The 17,711-nt window shown below is 30.9% G+C and overlaps 2 protein-coding genes across 3 annotated transcripts; both read left to right on the top strand.

Moving 5' to 3' along the window:
- The first annotated feature begins 310 nt into the window (after window positions 1–310).
- LOC124833068 (uncharacterized) lies at window positions 311–5,631 on the top strand. 2 transcript variants are annotated; one of them, XM_047307445.2, is made up of 11 exons: window positions 311–473; window positions 1,048–1,288; window positions 1,413–1,531; window positions 1,797–1,905; window positions 1,997–2,036; window positions 2,376–2,465; window positions 2,573–2,672; window positions 2,767–2,906; window positions 3,698–3,800; window positions 4,341–4,969; window positions 5,113–5,631. In XM_047307445.2, exons 2-11 carry the CDS (start codon window positions 1,150–1,152, stop codon window positions 5,450–5,452), a joined length of 1,809 nt encoding a protein of 602 aa, XP_047163401.1. In that variant the 5' UTR covers window positions 311–473; window positions 1,048–1,149; the 3' UTR covers window positions 5,453–5,631. The 2 variants fall into 2 exon arrangements, with proteins under 2 accessions (XP_047163401.1, XP_047163410.1); XM_047307454.2 differs by lacking the exon at window positions 311–473 and adding an exon at window positions 578–664.
- Window positions 5,632–9,589: 3,958 nt separating this feature from the next.
- Window positions 9,590–13,098, top strand: LOC148194157 (calcium-dependent protein kinase 26-like). The gene is made up of 7 exons (XM_088097371.1): window positions 9,590–10,459; window positions 10,714–10,857; window positions 11,022–11,174; window positions 11,554–11,669; window positions 12,006–12,173; window positions 12,315–12,539; window positions 12,734–13,098. The coding sequence occupies exons 1-7, from the start codon at window positions 9,631–9,633 to the stop codon at window positions 12,857–12,859; spliced, it is 1,761 nt and encodes a 586-aa protein (XP_087953497.1). The 5' UTR covers window positions 9,590–9,630; the 3' UTR covers window positions 12,860–13,098.
- Window positions 13,099–17,711: the final 4,613 nt, after the last annotated feature.

Genomic DNA, 17,711 nt, shown 5'->3' with positions numbered 1-17,711 from the left:
TCTTTTAAAATTCAAAAGACTAAATTGATGTTTATGTTAAATTTGAGAATCTGAAAACGTATATTGAATTTCAATTAACTAAAAGTATTTATTTAAAAAAAAAATATAGTTTAGATTTGGATTCTAATGTGTGTCCTCTCCAAAGCCCCCATTCATTTTTTCAAAGACATTAATATTATAGTTAAAATGAAATTAGAGAGAATTTAGTTTTATTTGTGAGAAATTCTTATATTAAAAATAGAAAATAGAAAATATAAAATATAATATATAATAGAATTTATGGGCTTAGGTGTTGGTGAGCTGCTACTTTGTCTCCTATGACTAGGAGAAACAAAGCAAAGTCCATGGTGTGTTCCTCTCACATCACCTGACTTTTGTCTTGGGATTGGTTCATTGCTTGAGATCTACCTTTCTCTGTTTCTGCATCCTTCCCAGGTTATCAACATTGAAAGCCACCATTCCTCAAAGCCAAGGTTCATGAATCATGTCTTTTTATTTTCTGATATTCTCAATAAAGTTCTCATCTTTTTAAGCTGCTGCTTCATGTGGCTTGTGGGGTGCTTTGATTTCTCCACCTCTTTGCTTTGTTAGCTTTTTTCCTCATTTGGGTTTCTTTCAATTTCCGAATGACCCTTGTGGACTTCAGTCCTGGAATTTGATTTTGGTTTGTTGATTTCGTTGACTTCAAATTCTTTTTGTCATGTAGTTTCATTTGATTGTTGGCGTGTGTCTGGGGTGTGAATTCATGTATTTAGCTATTCTGCTCCTTCTTGGAATTCTTTTTCCTGTGCGCGGTTCAAATGGAATTGATGTCTGTGTTATACATGGTGGATGCATATTGCCTTTGTTTACTTTTGGCTTTTTGGATTGAATGACGCATCAAACAAGAGCATATAGGAGTGAATTTACCAGGAAGTTTCATTTCTTTGGCTATTAGAAAGAAACCTTTCACGAGTTCTGCCTAATTACGCGTGCAATTTTTTTGTGTTCTTTACGTGATGAGATGAGAGTTTTTATACCTGATTAGCTTATCTTGTTGTACCACAGTGATTTTCTGCTGGAGTAGACAGAGAAGAGAAGAAATCCTTCGTATGCCAGTGCTCCTGAATTGACTTTTTGAGAGAAGGGTTATTGGCAGGAGATGTAAAGATGGAGAAGAAAAGGAAGATTGTGCAGTATAGGGAAAGACTGGACAGGACCCTTGCTTCACCTGATCTTACAAATGATGGCTTGCTCAAAAAGCTTGTCAGAAGTCAACTTTTGCTTTCTTCAGAACCTGAAGTAGAAGGTGATGACATTCCCTAATTTCTTTTAATTGGTATTTGGGATGGAATAGTATCAGTATTTGGACAATTATTTTGTTTGTTTGCTTTGTCTGTTTTTTTTCCTTAGTTCATGATTGATTGGTGCAGGATATATAGATCAATTGGCAGAAGCCAAGACTGCCGAGGTATCTCATTTTCTTGATATGTTGAGGAGTGTTTCATCAGATGATAGTGAAAGATCTAATACGTCACACACTGATTGGAAAGTATGCTGTTGACTCTCAGTAGTTTCATCATGTTTTGTTTTGTTGATATTTTTCCTATTTATCCCATCTTCCATTCATTCAGATCCTGATTTTTTTTTTGTTTTGCATTTTTAATTGATAACTTTCTTTCAAAAAAATCAGGAATTCACATTAGATGATTGGCCTAGTTGATTCTCTTTTTTGTCCAACAGTATTTCATTGTTTAGTTGAAGATACTTGATTGTTCATTCAAGTTCTTGAGTGATAATATTACTTATTTCAACAGTTAAAACAAGATGGTGAAGAGTTTCGGGTTATGTATCGCGAAGGACCAGAAGGGACCCCTTTTCATACAATGCTTGTGGAAGGCTTTGTAGATGGGCCTGTTGATGCTTGTAAGTCACACTAGAGCAACCCTTTTAGTGACAAAAGCTATATTATTGATTTCGACATGCAAAATTTGATGTGTTACTTTCTTTGTTATAGGTTTATGTATCTCATGGGAGACATACCTTTACAAAAAATGGTGAGAATTATATTTAGTTCAATATTTGCCTTGAATTTTCTGTATACTAGTCTGAACACGAAACTCACCAGTGTCATCACCTTTATGCTTGTTCAATTTCTGTATAAAGTTTAAAGTTATACCACTTGAAAAAAACTACATTTTGGTGTGGTTTAGGATTCTGAGAAAGTTATAGTTACAAGAAATGTATTTTGCATGCAGTTGGCTTTATACTATTTTTATAAGGCTGTTCTGAATGTCGATGTATTCTTTGGGAGTGGATTTGAATCTGAGTAATATATCGTTATAACAATGTATCTGGTAATTGTACCTGACATCCTTTTCACAATTTCCATTTAGGTGGCCTCAGTCTACCGTTCCCACTTTCAAAATCTTATCAACTGAATGCTTGCAGAAGGTTGGGATTGGGGAGCAGTTATCACTCGTGAGGTTTGTCCTACCATCATCAATTAAAAACAATAAAACTCTAATTCCCCTTACCATGCCAAAAGTTTTTGTTTTTAAGTGCTGATTTTGCTCTGAATTTTGGAAGAAAGGATGAAGGTTTCATGGCCTCTGTCTACGAGGGAAGCTATAGTGCACTATTATCTCTTTGAGTACTTTCAAGATGACTTAATTGTTGTTCTTACAAACTCGGTAATGATCTGAATCCGTGTTTGTTTTATCTTTTAGGGAAAGCTAATATTACACTAGTCCCAAAAATTGAAGAAATCTTTTCTTAATCTTGTAGGTTTCTGACTCGAAGAATGCCACGGACACCCTTTATGGCTTCAACAATGAAGTAATTCCTGAAGCAAATGATGTTGTGAGAATTGATTTGGTGGGAGGCTTTGCCTTGCAAAAGGTGACATCAGAAAGAAGTTATTTTCGGTGAGTTTTAGGTGTATTAAAACATAAAACATAAAATTTCATTGCAATCAGAGATCATAATGCCTCATATAAGTTTTGCTTGTTTAAAAAGAGTTGTAGACAAATGGTTGTAGGATATTAGAATTAGAATATATGAACTATGAAGCCAGTTTTCCCGTTGATAATAGTGAAAGTATGCATGTTTTTTCTGTTCACTATTTGAAATGCTGTGTTTAAACAATAACCACTACTGAAGTATTTTTATATTTGTTTTACCAAACTGTAATTAGAATCTCGACCTTCAGTATGAAGGTATTGCAGTTCTGTTAATTGTGTCAATACTAATGACGTTCTGGAGTCCTCTGAAGCTAACTGAAGTCACTGTTTTTTTAATATATTATAGGGTTTGCTGATTTTTCAGATTAATATTAGAAAGTATTAGTTACCTTACCTGACAATTCTGTATTGATGGCTTTTGGTTTTGTTCTTTTGTCAATCAAATTGATTTTTCTTTGATATTTATTGTGTTCAGTTTTTTATACAGTCTTGGCATTGCTTATGTTTCTGTGAATGGTTATGTAGCTTGTTTGGTTGTTCTGTCTAAAGTTATCTTACTGGCTTCCATTGATTATTAAGTTTCCAATATTCTATTATAATTTACCAGTACATTTATTACTAGCTTCTAGAAGAAATATGAAAGTAAGCTCTGGCTTCATGGATTAATTGTATTGAGTGACATTTTCTCATGTGGTTACAAATGAAAAAGGTACCACAAAGAAAATGGGTCTGATTCAAAACTTCAAATTTTGTAGGACAATAGCAAATATGGATGTAAAGCTGGATTTTGTGCCACCATCCCTTATAAACTTTATTTCAAGGCAGCTCATTGGCAATGGTTTCAGACTTTTTCAGAAGGTTGTAGATTCTTTCAGATATGTTTCTTTTATTAGGTTTTCAATGAAAGGTGGCCTTTAATTTTCTGAATCTACCTAATGGGACAACTCTTCTTTAATAAAGAAAAATAATTTAAAAGAAAATTTAATGCTGCATTTTTGTTATATCCTATGATCAAATCATCTACCCTTGGATTCTATAATTTTTATCATTAAATTACTGTAATTTTTTCAGTTTTTGATATCGTAGTTATTTGTGTAAGATGCAGAGATGGATTACCAAGATAACGAGGATAACATATTTTTGTTAAACGAAGCATAGCACAAAAATTAGAAACACATTAACATGGGTTCTTTAATTATTACAATATTTGAGGGTAGGGTTTACCATGGTTTTGTGAACTCAGCCTATTTTATTTGCAATGGCTACTTTGAAAGTTGAATTCAGCTGATATCTCATTTTCTGCTTCATCATGCAAAAGTAAAACATCCTTCCATCATTGCATGTTTTATTTGATAAAATTATCTGTTTTCTTATGACATAAACCAATCCATTGTATAGGCTGTGTCTTCTATGACGAACCACGGTAAAGGAGAATTCAACAAGGCCTTAGGGGATCCATTATATGTTAGAATTCGTGAAGCTCTATACAACACTAGTGTATCAAAGGCCATGAATGGTGGAGAGCTTCAGCAAGTTGCAACAGCTGAAGATCTTGTTGAAAGCAAGCATGAAGAGGAAAAAGATGCATCGAAGGAAGATATGAGTAACCAATATGCAAATAATGCCATGCCAATGACAACGAATACAGAAGAACTAGGTAGTAGCAAAACATTTGGTGAGATTGTAGTAGATACTGAAGAAATTGTAGAAATTGAGGAGGGCAATAAAGAAGTAGAAGACATTCCAATGAAGGAAGTTAACAAAAGTGTAATAAGAGGCAAGAGGAGTGTATATATCAGATCAGAGGTAGAACATGCTCTGCAAACATTAGACAAGGCCATTTCAATGGTTCGTGAACAGAGATTGACCACTTGTATAAAAAATGATGATAGAAAGGATTCATATTCCTTAAAACTCACTCAAATAAGCTCCAAAACTGATGTTGGAGCTGAAGTACCAAAGGGAGATATTCCAAAGGGAGCTTTGCAACAAGGGCGTGACACTAACTCTGGTATCCAAAACTCGAGGTGATTTATATGTTGTTTCTGTGGTTGTTTATAGGAATAGAAGACTGTGAATTTGCTTCCTTATGGTTTTGTTTGAAAATAAGCAAAGTAGTTTAAGATGTTGCTGATCATCAGTTTTTCTTTATACTTTTTTGTTCTTTCAGATATACAGGAACAAATCCTAACTTGAAGGAAGTAAATTCTAACAAAGTAGTACCAACTTCATCGGAGCAGAATCTTCCAACAGCTATTTTGTCAAGCCAAGCTGTTTCATACCCTTTGGGAAATGGTGCAATTCAGCATCAAACACCAATCAGCAACAAGCTATTGAACACTGATTCAGTTGAAGATGTTCCTTCAGATCATGCAGAAAAAGCAAGCAAGCAGATAAAAGTAAACACCATTGCAACTCATGATATGAATTCAGAGGTACCAAAGAAGTTATGCAGGAAGAAAAAAATTTGGCATTTGTTTTCTGCATTAACTAAAAGGAAAAAGAGTTAAATGGGAAAGAGCAGAAGAAGAAAAGAGGGTATGTTTAGGTATCTTTTGAAAATGTCATTGAAGCTCCAATAACTCAGTACAGGTTTTGTATACCTCAACACAATTGTTACTTACTTGTATAAGTGTTAATTTATCATGTATTCCAACAGGGTTCTCCTCCCTTTTGTTTTTGTTGAAAATTGCTGTAATTTTTTTCTTTTATTTTTACTGGCCATATAAATAATAAAGGTCCTACTAACTAATGTTTTAAGGATACTGATTAAGAAATCATTAAGTAGAAAGTTTTTTTAATTAAAAATAATATTGAAGTTGTATTGGAAATCACAGGGAAGTGTGCTATTACACTTCTAAAAAAAAGCTTTATAATTCTTAGTTAGTGTTCTAAGGATATTGGTCGTTGCAATTAACATGATGACGAAAATATATTAGAAAATAGACGAGTTACTACAAATGTTTGTATAGGAAAAACATAGGAAAAATCTTTAAGAAAATGGTTCAGGAAACTGAATTTGAGTTTGAGAATAGATTTTGTACAGAAAAGATATTAACGGTCCTCATAAGAAACAGTTAGTTCTGGTTAATTAAAATAATTATTTATAAATTTTTAAAATATTTACCTCATTTTAAAAATAAGATAAAACATTGTATATAAAAATAGTTTATTTATTTATTTTGATGAGGATTAAATTGTTGTTATTATCAAGAGAAAGAAAAGGTAATAACTTATTATAATTTTTAATTTAAGGGTGATTTGTGATTTTATATATTTCCATGTACAATGAAGAAATATATAAAATTAATAAAGTTATACACCCAAGTCAACAAAATAGAAAATTTTTATTTTGGTCATTATGTAATTTAATTATTATATTTAATAAATAGAAGTTCTATTAAATAAAGTCAACATAATTTTTTTCCATAAACTTGGACATTAAAATAATGCCACACATTAATTAATAATTTCTCCATAAAAGATTTTGTCTTGCTTTGATCTTAGTTTCATTATAAAATACTTACATTTAAGATTGTATATATTTTAATATTAACCAAAATTTAAAATAAGTTTAGATGAAAGACTTAAAATAATAAAATGTCAGAACTTACAAGTTAGAACGGTTTAATGTCTCAATAAGTCCCTATTTTTGTTCAGAATTTGAAATAGGTCCCTTTATTTTTTGGCGTCTCAATTAGGTCCTTATTTTTGTTAATTTGATGCAAATAAATCCTTTCCGTCAATTTCATCAAACGGCGTTAATGAATGTGTGACGTGACCCACGTGTCAATACTGTCCTCAGGCCATGTCACACATTCATTAACGCCGTTTGATGAAATTGACGGAAATGATTTATTTACATCAAATTAACAAAAATAAGGACCCAATTGAGACGCCAAAAAATAAAGGGACCTATTTCAAATTCTGAAAAAAAATAGGGACCTATTGAGACATTAAACCTAAAATTAAAAGATATCACATCCAATTAGGTATTTCAATTGAAAAAATTATTACATTATTTTACAAAGTTATGAAACAACAACATTAATGTGAATATTCACATTAATGTGTGTGTGTCATGTAAGGTAGTCTCATATCATTATGTGCACATCTATGTGTGAGTGCATGTTTACAAATTTACAATTATGATAAGCACGTTTGGGTAATGGTTTGTTTGGCTTTGATGGAGTGAATGCAATGCATGTTGTCATATTCTCTAATTTGAACTAATCAATAGTGGCATAGCATTCATTACATCATCTTAATTTAGTTCCAATTTCCTCTCAATGAGGTTACTCATGATATTTTATTGGATTAAATCTACTCCTTTTTTTTCATCATTATGTAGTTTTCTCAATCTTATCCTATTCAAATTTATAGAAACATATTAAATTATAAGTTATGTTATTCTAACTTCATAAATTATCAAATTATTAAAAAAGAAAACAATGTAGAAGCTTATCATTGAATATTGCTATTAATATTTTACAGAATATTGATGAATACTTAGCATTTTTTGTTAGAAGTTACAAATATATATTAATAGTCAACCTTGATGTTTAATTTTATAAAATTCAATAACTAAATTTGTAATTAAATTTTTATAAAGATCAAAATTGTATATTTGCAAAACTATAAGAGCTCAAGACAATTTTAGTCTGATTTTATTTTTGTTTAAGTGGTTATAAGTGTTATTTCTAACGGAGTTTTGCCAAATTCTAAGGAAATTAATATCTATGAAAAAAATAGATTTTTTTTCTCATTTAATCAAAAACAAAAAATTCCATGTAACGTACTGTCCCTTTGGTAACGGTCTGAATTCAGTTTGGACATCCAATTTCTATAACATCAAATTTTTATGTTTAGAAGAAATAATTTTAAAAAAATTAAAAAGAAAAAGAGTGAAAATTTTAGTTTATGTTTAGTATATATAAATTATTATTTTACCTATTTATTAATTTTATCTTCTTTCTTTTCACATTTTTTCTAAAATTTTTATATTATTTTTTTCTTCAATCAAAAGCTTCAATTTAGGAGACAACAAAATTTTAGATAACATGACCTAATCATTTGTACAAAATTTGTCATTTTCATTCTCTTTTCACTTGTTCATTCTCGTCAAGTTTCCTGGGATTCTATTTTTTTTGTGTCTATTCATTTCAACTCTTCGATCGTGTAATTATTATGAGACATCCTATTTTAATATTTATATAATTATAATTTTCCCTTTAAACATTCCCCCATGCAAAAGTAGCTAAAGAAATGAGTAATGATTCTAGAACACGAAAAATCAGCATTACCATTTAATATACACTTAAAAAAACAAAAAAAAAAAGGTAGTTTTATACATTATGTAATGTAATAAAAAAATAAAATAAAAATTAACCCGTCTATGAATTTTTTTTAAATGCGAAACAATTTTTTTTGGGAGTTTTTATTTTTTTTTTGTTGTATGAAAAAATCACATAATTATCCATCTTAATATTTTTACAGCAAATGAAATTTGGGATTTGACTTTAACAAATATAGAATAGATAAATTTAGTGGTTGATAACATGTTTGGGCATGTAAATAAACATGTACAATATTAATATTAATGATTATTTTCATTAACAAGTAATAATGTTTATTTCAATTTTAATAGTATAGTTAATTCACTTCAACGTGTGGTGCACATGGAAGATACAAATTAGCATGCACTTGGAGAATTGATTACCCTAATAGGATCAAAAACAGATCATAATTATCGTATAATAAAGAAAATTAAGAAACAACACAAGGGGAGAGAGCAGAGAGACAGAGAGAGAAAAAACAAACAATTATCACCGGCGAGGGCGTGCCGTCCGCCGGCGGTTGAGAACATTCTGAAAACAGATAGACAGACAGAGATTGCAATTTGACCTAATTGCACATAACAACAACGACGTGACAACCACGTTTTGAAAACTCACCAAATCTCAACCGTCCACTCCGATTTGTGGCACCCTTCTCAGCCCTCCGATCACCAACGCGTTGTCTTGCCTCTCTCATTAATTCATTTCTCTAACAGAAAAAACCGCTACAACTCCTTCTCTCTTTCCTTCTTCATTCCACCCCAAGCTCTGGTTTTTTCCTTCCACCGCCACCCTCACGCCTTCAAAATCAAAACCCTTTTCCTTTTACGTGCGTTTTCGTTTCTCTCTTCATCATTGCCTAAAGGGTTTCTTGTTCCAGCCATTGATGTAGCATTTTTAAAAACTTTCCAAATCTTGAAAAACCTTTTTTTTTCTTTTCATTTTCTTTCCATCTTTGGTGCCCTCCTCTCAGCACGCTTGCATGTGCATGCCTCCCCACTGTGGGGGCAAAAACAAAATATTAGTCGTTCAACGAGCTTTCTCGCATCAATTGCATTGCACCATCGAGCTGACATGGTATCATAAACAAGCCTTTTGTTTTTCCTTTGGACAAAACTTAGGTGTTGTTCTTAGAATCAGAGTTTTATATTAAGAATCTACGTTTTTAAAGATTTGCACTAAGGATAATATAGGTAAAACTCGAACTCTTATTGAAAAACACCACACGAGATAACTATCTTTTTCTTTTCTTTTGTTCTCTTTGAGGAGAAAAATAAAATTGAGTTTGAGGGTTTTTTTGTTTTTGTTTTTTATACCAGATGCTTGGAACAAGGAGAAGTATCTAGTGTCAGATGGGAAACAACTGTGTTGGATCGAGAACCTCTACTTCTGATGCCGGAACTCGTGGCTCTTCTGTTTCTAGTTCATACTGGTGGTGTCTTGGACAAAAGAAAGATTCTTCTCATACACAGAAAGGTGGCAAAAAGAACACAAAAGCCATAGAAACTGTTCAAGACCAGCCTCCAGAGGTACTGAAAATTGAGAGTGATGAAGTGAAGCCTCCTCGTCAAGCCAAAGAGACTATACCACCTCCGGAACAAACAAGGGCGCAGCCCCAAAAACCAAAGAGGCCACCCAATGTGAGGAAGCCGGCAAGTGCAGGCCTCAAAGCAGATTCTGTTTTACTAAGGAAAACCGGCCACCTTAAGGAGGGTTACAATATGGGACCAAAGCTTGGACAGGGCCAGTTCGGAACTACTTTCCTTTGTGTGGAGAAGGCTACTGGGAAAGAGTATGCTTGCAAGTCCATATTGAAGAGGAAGCTGGTGACAGAGGAGGATGTGGAGGATGTGAGGAGGGAAATTCAGATAATGCACCACTTGGCAGGCAGTCCTGATGTGATCTCAATCAAGGAGGCTTTTGAGGATGCTGTTTCAGTTCATGTTGTTATGGAGCTGTGTGCTGGCGGTGAGCTCTTTGATAGGATTGTCGAAAGAGGGCATTACACTGAGAGAAAGGCAGCCAAGCTTGCAAGAACAATAGTTGGTGTCATTGAGTCTTGCCACTCTCTTGGAGTCATGCATAGGGATCTTAAGCCTGAGAATTTTCTCTTTGTTAATCAAGAAGAAGAATCCCCTCTCAAGGCTATAGACTTTGGACTTTCTGCTTTTTTCAAACCAGGTTTGTCAAAAATGTTTCTTTGTTTCTTCCCCTTGTTGCTTTTGGTTTCTTTAAGAGTTGCTATGGGCCAATGATTCTGATTAATATCCATTAGGTGTGAGCTGTGACTTTTATGTTGAATTTAATATCCATGTTTGACAAATAGTCATATTACTGTGATTATATTACTAAGAGTGCAGTGATCATCGACAAGCACTTGGATGTGAGAAATTTCTGCATTGCTCTACTCATATTGTAACCCTCATCATTTGCAGGAGAAATTTTCAATGACGTTGTAGGAAGTCCCTATTATGTAGCACCTGAAGTTCTACGCAAGCGTTATGGCCCCGAAGCAGATGTATGGAGTGCTGGTGTCATTATATACATTCTCTTATGTGGGGTGCCTCCATTTTGGGGAGGTAATAGCTCCTAACATAACTAGCACAATATGATCCAACCATTTTGGTTACCTTTTACTGAATCTTGTAAGAATATGCAATGACAATATAAAGGTTTTACATAGTCATCCGACAAATACAATGACAGTAACTTTTTTTCTTCCTTAAATGTTACTTGGTAACAGAAACGGAGCAAGAGATATTCGACGCAATTTTGCATAATCAACCCGATTTCTCATCGGATCCATGGCCTTCCATATCTTCAAGTGCAAAAGACTTGGTTAGAAAGATGCTTGTCAGAGACCCTAGTAAACGGATATCAGCTTTTGACGTTCTTCGTAAGATTATATACTACAATCTCTTTTAGATGTCAGTGAAACAAAAGTTATTACTCTCACACCACGTTTGCCAAGTGATAATACACTATATATATTTCTTCTGCTCAGCCTTCTTTATTCTTTTAGATGACAACAGTTCTGTTTCATACACCTGCATCACTTAAAGTTTATAAATAAGTTACTCATTCAGTTTTTCATTAAAATTCTGTATGTTAAATATTTTAATTTTATTATCCAACAAACTGATGGAGAATATTGTATCTTGGGATGAAAGATTAAGCATTGTATTACTATTTTCAGAAGTGAGTGTGTTATAAAATGGTGGAACTTGAGGTATTCGACAACATTGTTGATGATGATTTCCTGAATTATTTGGCAGGTCACCCCTGGATTCAAGTTGATGGAGAAGCTCCTGACAAGCCGCTTGATTCTGCAGTTTTAAGTCGCCTAAAGCAGTTTTATGCAATGAACAAACTCAAGAAAATGGCTCTCAGAGTAAGTTTTTTTTAAGTCTCTAGTCCCTTTCCATGATTGTATTTAATTTTCCTCTCTAAGCATGGATGTGTTTGAGAATAAACTGAGCAAATCTCTATAAGAGTATACACCATTTTTATATGGTGCTCTTGTTCAATTCTACTCTATATGAGACACTTGTACAAACTCTTTGATCCAACAGGATAACTATAGTTTGTGCAATTTTTTATTTTATTTGCAAAGTTGAATATGGCATCTTATTACTATTATTGCTGCTGCTGCTAAATTGTATTGCTTAATGTTGGAAATCTCTGCTTAGAAGTCCAAACTTAGCTAAATTATTGCTGGTTTATGCAGGTCATAGCACAGAATCTCTCTGAAGAAGAAATTGCAGGGTTGAAAGAAATGTTTAAGGCGATAGACACAGACAATAGTGGTCAAATTACTTTTGAAGAACTCAAGGTTGGACTGAAAAAGTTTGGTGCTAATCTCAATGAATCTGAAATATACGACCTTATGCAAGCAGTAAGTGTTCGGAATCATCTTACTTTATTACCTTAATTTCATAAAATTAGAGATTGATAATAGGTGATAGCATAGGAAAGGTAAAGTTTTTCAATAGTACATTGTTCTGAACCATGGAATCCAATTTTGTATGGATTCCAGGCAGATGTTGACAACAGTGGCACAATTGACTACGGAGAATTCATAGCTGCAACATTGCATCTCAACAAGGTTGACAGAGAAGATCATTTAGTTGCAGCTTTTGCTTACTTTGATAAAGATGGAAGTGGCTACATCACCCAAGATGAGCTTCAACAAGCTTGCGAAGAATTTGGCATTGGAGATGTTCGCTTGGAGGAAATGATCCGAGAAGCTGATCAAGATAATGTGAGTATACATACACTATACATATATATATAGTAAATTAAGACCATCATGCTTTCTGAACTGTGCTGAAGAATATATTATTGATGGAAAGTTTTTGGTGGCCATAAAACATCTTTAAGATTGACATTACACTAATTTTATGGTATGATAAAATTCCAAATTTTGATGACTGTGTGTATGGTTTGGCCTCTCAGGATGGACGAATAGACTACAATGAATTTGTGGCTATGATGCAGAAAGGCAATGCAGATATGGGTAAGAGGGGTCGAAAGGGTAGCACTAGTTTTAGAATATTTAGGGAGGCACTACCGGTGTGTTAACTAAGAAATAGTGGGTGAATTTCTCTGTGTATTTGTTTTTTCTATCATTTTTTGGTAAATTAGCATTTCCTCAACGGTTTGCTGAGCTTAGTATCTCTTGAGGAACTTCAATCACTTGTATTGCACACAGAAACATTAACACATAGCCTTACATTATGGATAAAAACACTGATTTGGCAACTTTGTTTCTCAAGTACTACAAAGAAATTCAAGTTTAACAAGAGAAAATGACTTCACTACAGAGTTGGTAAAGAGGAGTTTTCAAAGGGGTTTTTGTTATGGTTTTACACTACAATTGAAGTTCAAAGTGTTATCATGATATCTGATATCTGATGTAAGAAATGTTCCTCTCTGTCTCCATTTCATTCATGACACAAGGTTCTGTGTTGTTGCCTCACTGCTAAACTCTTGTATACTCTCACAAATACATATATGCTATAAGAACACAAGTATAGTTATTCAAACATAATTTAATATCATATTTTTAATAATAATTTTCAAAATTACTTTAAGGGTGTAAATATAGAAAATGTTTATATAAATAATATTATATATAAAGCTTGGTGACAGCAAATGACAACTTTGAGTGGTTGAATTATAGGGGTTTACGTTCAATAATTCTTGTTCAGCCAACCCTAATTCTGTGATGAGGACAATGGAACTAACACTCAATTGTGGTCAATATCATCCATTTGGAACCTAAATTATTAGGTTTTTGTTACATGTCATCCAAAGTATGGTTTTAATTTATTTATATTAAATAATAAACCTTTAATATTAAAATTTTTATTTTTAACTATAGTAAATATTTGCTTTTAAAAAATACTCGAAGTTGGTATTCATGTTTTCTAATTTTTTTTTAATTCATGAGTCGGACTATGAATAAATTATTATTAATCCTAATAAAATATAAGTTACTTCACTTATAATATATTAAAATTGAAGGAAAACCATTGTTGGAATTAAAGAATTTTAATTAATAAATAGGTTAATTTGAATTCTTTGCTGAGTTTTTTTATGTTATTTTCTGCTGTATCTTTAAAATATACTCATGATGCTCACTGTTTTTAATGTTTTAAAATGTCTTAATTATTTTTGAAATATTAAAAACAGTGTATTTTGAAAACATAAATAGAAAAAAAAAACTCAATAAAGAAAATGGACTCTTAAAATTAAAATTACTCTATTCTTTTAAAAAAAATTAATAAAATTCTAAACAAAAAATTTGAAGTCCTAAATATAACAACTTTCATACTAGAATGAAAGGAAAATTTAAAATCATTCACTATATATATATATATATATATATATATATATATATATATATATATATATATATATATATTTCTCTTACCTATGTTACTTTGGAACAAAAGTGTATGGGCTGGCCCCTTCTTACAAAATGGGCTTGATTAATGTAATTTAACCCAATAGGAACAAGTTTAATTAAAATTTTAATTTCTAAACTTATTCACATATTATACACAATTGAAGTTGCTAATTTAATTTGCTTGAACAAAATTTTACGCACGTGATTGAATCAATACTTCCACGTGGATTGGATTAAATAAATTGAACCATATTTAAAATTTAACTCAATTACTTGACAACTTGTTTAATTTATTAACCAAGTTTTTTTAAGCTAATCAACAAAACGAGTCTTAAACTAATCCTAATTATCAAGCCACTAATTATTTGCTATATTATTATAGAAATGACAAGGATTTGCTTAAGATTTTGATATTTAGTTGTTTACACCATTATTTTGTGCTGAATATGCACCACCACATCACCCTTTAAGACCACTCCAAAACAATGATGAAACCCTATTTATTTATTTATGAATAAGGTCCCCTATGCACACAAATGAGTTGGATTGGTTGGGCAATTAATTATAAGTATTTAATTATGTGGGGCCTCTAATCAAGAGATTAGTAAAAAGTGTTGATGCCTCAATTTTGTCTTAAAAGATTTAATTGATTGTTAAGTATCATCCTTCACTTAGTCAAATCTCCAACTTCATAGTTTCAATCACAATTAATGAGAATGCTATCTAATCTAATCTACCCTTGTTAGGCTAAATCATTTACCTAATTAATAGAAACTATCTATTTACTTTATTCTTCTTAATAACACACTATATATTGAATTTTTACTATTATAAGATTATTACAAACAAATTTTACATTGATCTTAAGCATAGTTTAAACTACCAAAACTATTTGCTTAATTAAATTTTTAGAAATCATGAACAAAATTAATTTCAAATATTAATTAAGAGAGGAGTGAAAAAAAAAGTTTAGTATTGATTATTAATATATATGAGTTGTCCTCTTGGTAGTGTCATTTTTATTTCATTTTCTTTCTTTATCTGAGTTTTATTTTCTCCATAAACATAATAAGATAAAGTGATGTGTCTTGAAAATGGATTTAGGAGGTACGTAATTTGCATAATGAGAGGGGTCACTTAGAAAGTTGAAAAGCTTATTCTAACCTTTGAAGAAAGCATGGATTTACCTATGAAATACACTACAAAGCCATGCTTTCATCTTTCAATCATACATTATAGGCCAAATTAAATTTTCATGCTTATGACTGCTAACTTTAAGAAAACAAAAATCAACCAATAATTAAATAATAATATTCTGATAATCTATCTAATGATTTCATTCATAATTTAAACTTTCTACTTGACCTAATTTTTTGCTGAAAATATTCTACTCTTTTAAAGTAAATTTCGACGTATAATTTAAAAGAACCTCTATGAAATAAAAGTAACTTTTTAATGAAAGAAGAAATATTTACAAAATGTAATTAATTAAACAAATTTATGCTAAGGAAAGTAAAACTATAGAGCTAAGCCTTACCCACATGTTAAGATTTTTTAGGTTTAATTGTAGTTTCGATCCTTCATTTTATAAATTTTCAGTTTTATTTTTATTTTTCTCAGAAATGGTATCTGTAATTTGGTCTTTATTTTTTTTTTCTGTGATTTTTCTTGTCCTTTACTTTTTAATCAGTTGCATTTTCTTTTGTTTTGCTAACATTTGATTATACAGGTTAAAGGACTTTTTATATGTAATAAATTAACTTTTTATTACATTTTTAGTGAATTATAAATAAATTGCCTATGTAAGTGTTTTAACATATGAGATTAAGATTAAACGTTTTAAAACTGAACAGATAATTAAAATTAAAGTATCAAAAGTGTAAAAAAATCATGAACCAAAATTCCGGATTTACCAAAACATAGAACTCAATACTGCATAAAAAAAAATAGCAACAAAAACTGTGGACTTTTAAAAAAAAGTAGAGATTAAGATTAAGTACAGAAATTTAAGGAACAAAACTACATATTCTGTAAAATATAAGAAACAGAATTTTAATTAAACTGAATTAACAAAAAAACATTCCTAAATTTTAGTATTATATATCCAAGCACTTAATTACACACACATATAAATTCTATAGTAAAAATCACCATCACAATAGCACATACACAATTCAAATAACAAAAACAGAAAAAGTAGAATAATAAATTTTTTAAATAGCAACAAATTTTAAAGTTGAAAAATAATTAGTTATAATAATTAATTTATAAACTAAAAAATATTAGTAAATTAGTATATAAAATAGTTTCTATTATGAATAAAAAATTATAATTAGTTTGTGAATTAGATTTTAAGTTTGTTTTACTAAAAGAATTAATGCCTAAATTGATCACTAATAAATTAGAGATAAAATTAAACATTAATTCATTTAGTAATTTACATGAAGTAGTGTAACTTCCAATCAACAATAAGATAAAGGAATGCAACAGTCTTTGTATGAGAATAATAATATAATGTCTTGACCGCAAAAGGATCCATATGAAGTAAGAAAGTAAGAATGGTCATTAAACAGTATATAAAACAGTATATATCTTAAGAATTTATCTTAATGGAAAAAAGAACATAATACAAAATTGTTTTGCTTGTTCCTTAACATGGTATAGTCTTTCGTTTACCTAGAAAAAAGTCTAAGACTATATTCAACCACTTACACCCTTCATCATACTATGGATCACCTTATAACTTTTATTACCATTTTCTCATCTTTGAATACAACACCCTTCTTCTGAGAGATATCAAATTCTTTTTCAAATTAGACACATACCTAATTACATCTAGTAGTTTCCAATTCCATGATGCATCCTAATCCTTAACCTAAACTTTAAGATTTCAATACTAATGATCATACATGTCTCAATATCTTTAAGGAGATTAAATTATTCTTTAAAGTTTTAGTAAACTCTTAAAATCACAAACAATTAGAAGTCACGTGTAATGAACACCTTAATCCATTATTCACTCAATATCATTAATGCTACTAGACATCATAAGAGCATATAATAATTCATAACCATTTTTTACTAGAGTTGCATCACCAAACCTACCAAACCTTGATGGTTTATGAAGGTTGTTAATTTTCTTCTGCTTATTAGGACAAGACCTCTTTATATGACCTTCCTTACAATGAGAACATCTAATGTTTGAAACATTACCTCCATCATTCATTTATCTTGACTTAGATCTTTCTACTTTGGACATTCTACCTTGTTATTAGTCCATCTTCCTTTTTTGGATGGTTTCACCTAAAACTTGCTTGTTTAATTTATTTGGACTCATAGCAATTCAAACTTCAAGAGAGAAGTCTCTCTTCCGTATAACTATATTTCTTAAAAATCATCATGCATCTTAACCAACAAACACAACAACAAAAATGTTTTATCTTCATCTTTAATATAGACATCAATATTCTCCATACTGAGAATTAGTTATTGAATTTATTTAGTTGTTCAAATATTACCTTT

Source organism: Vigna umbellata, chromosome 8, assembly GCF_029865625.1.
Source record: "Vigna umbellata cultivar VRB3 chromosome 8, Vumbellata_1.0, whole genome shotgun sequence".
In the NCBI taxonomy this organism is placed as follows: domain Eukaryota; kingdom Viridiplantae; phylum Streptophyta; class Magnoliopsida; order Fabales; family Fabaceae; genus Vigna; species Vigna umbellata.
Note: the sequence above shows the minus strand (reverse complement) of the source record. Positions and strands in the feature narration are given on the sequence as shown.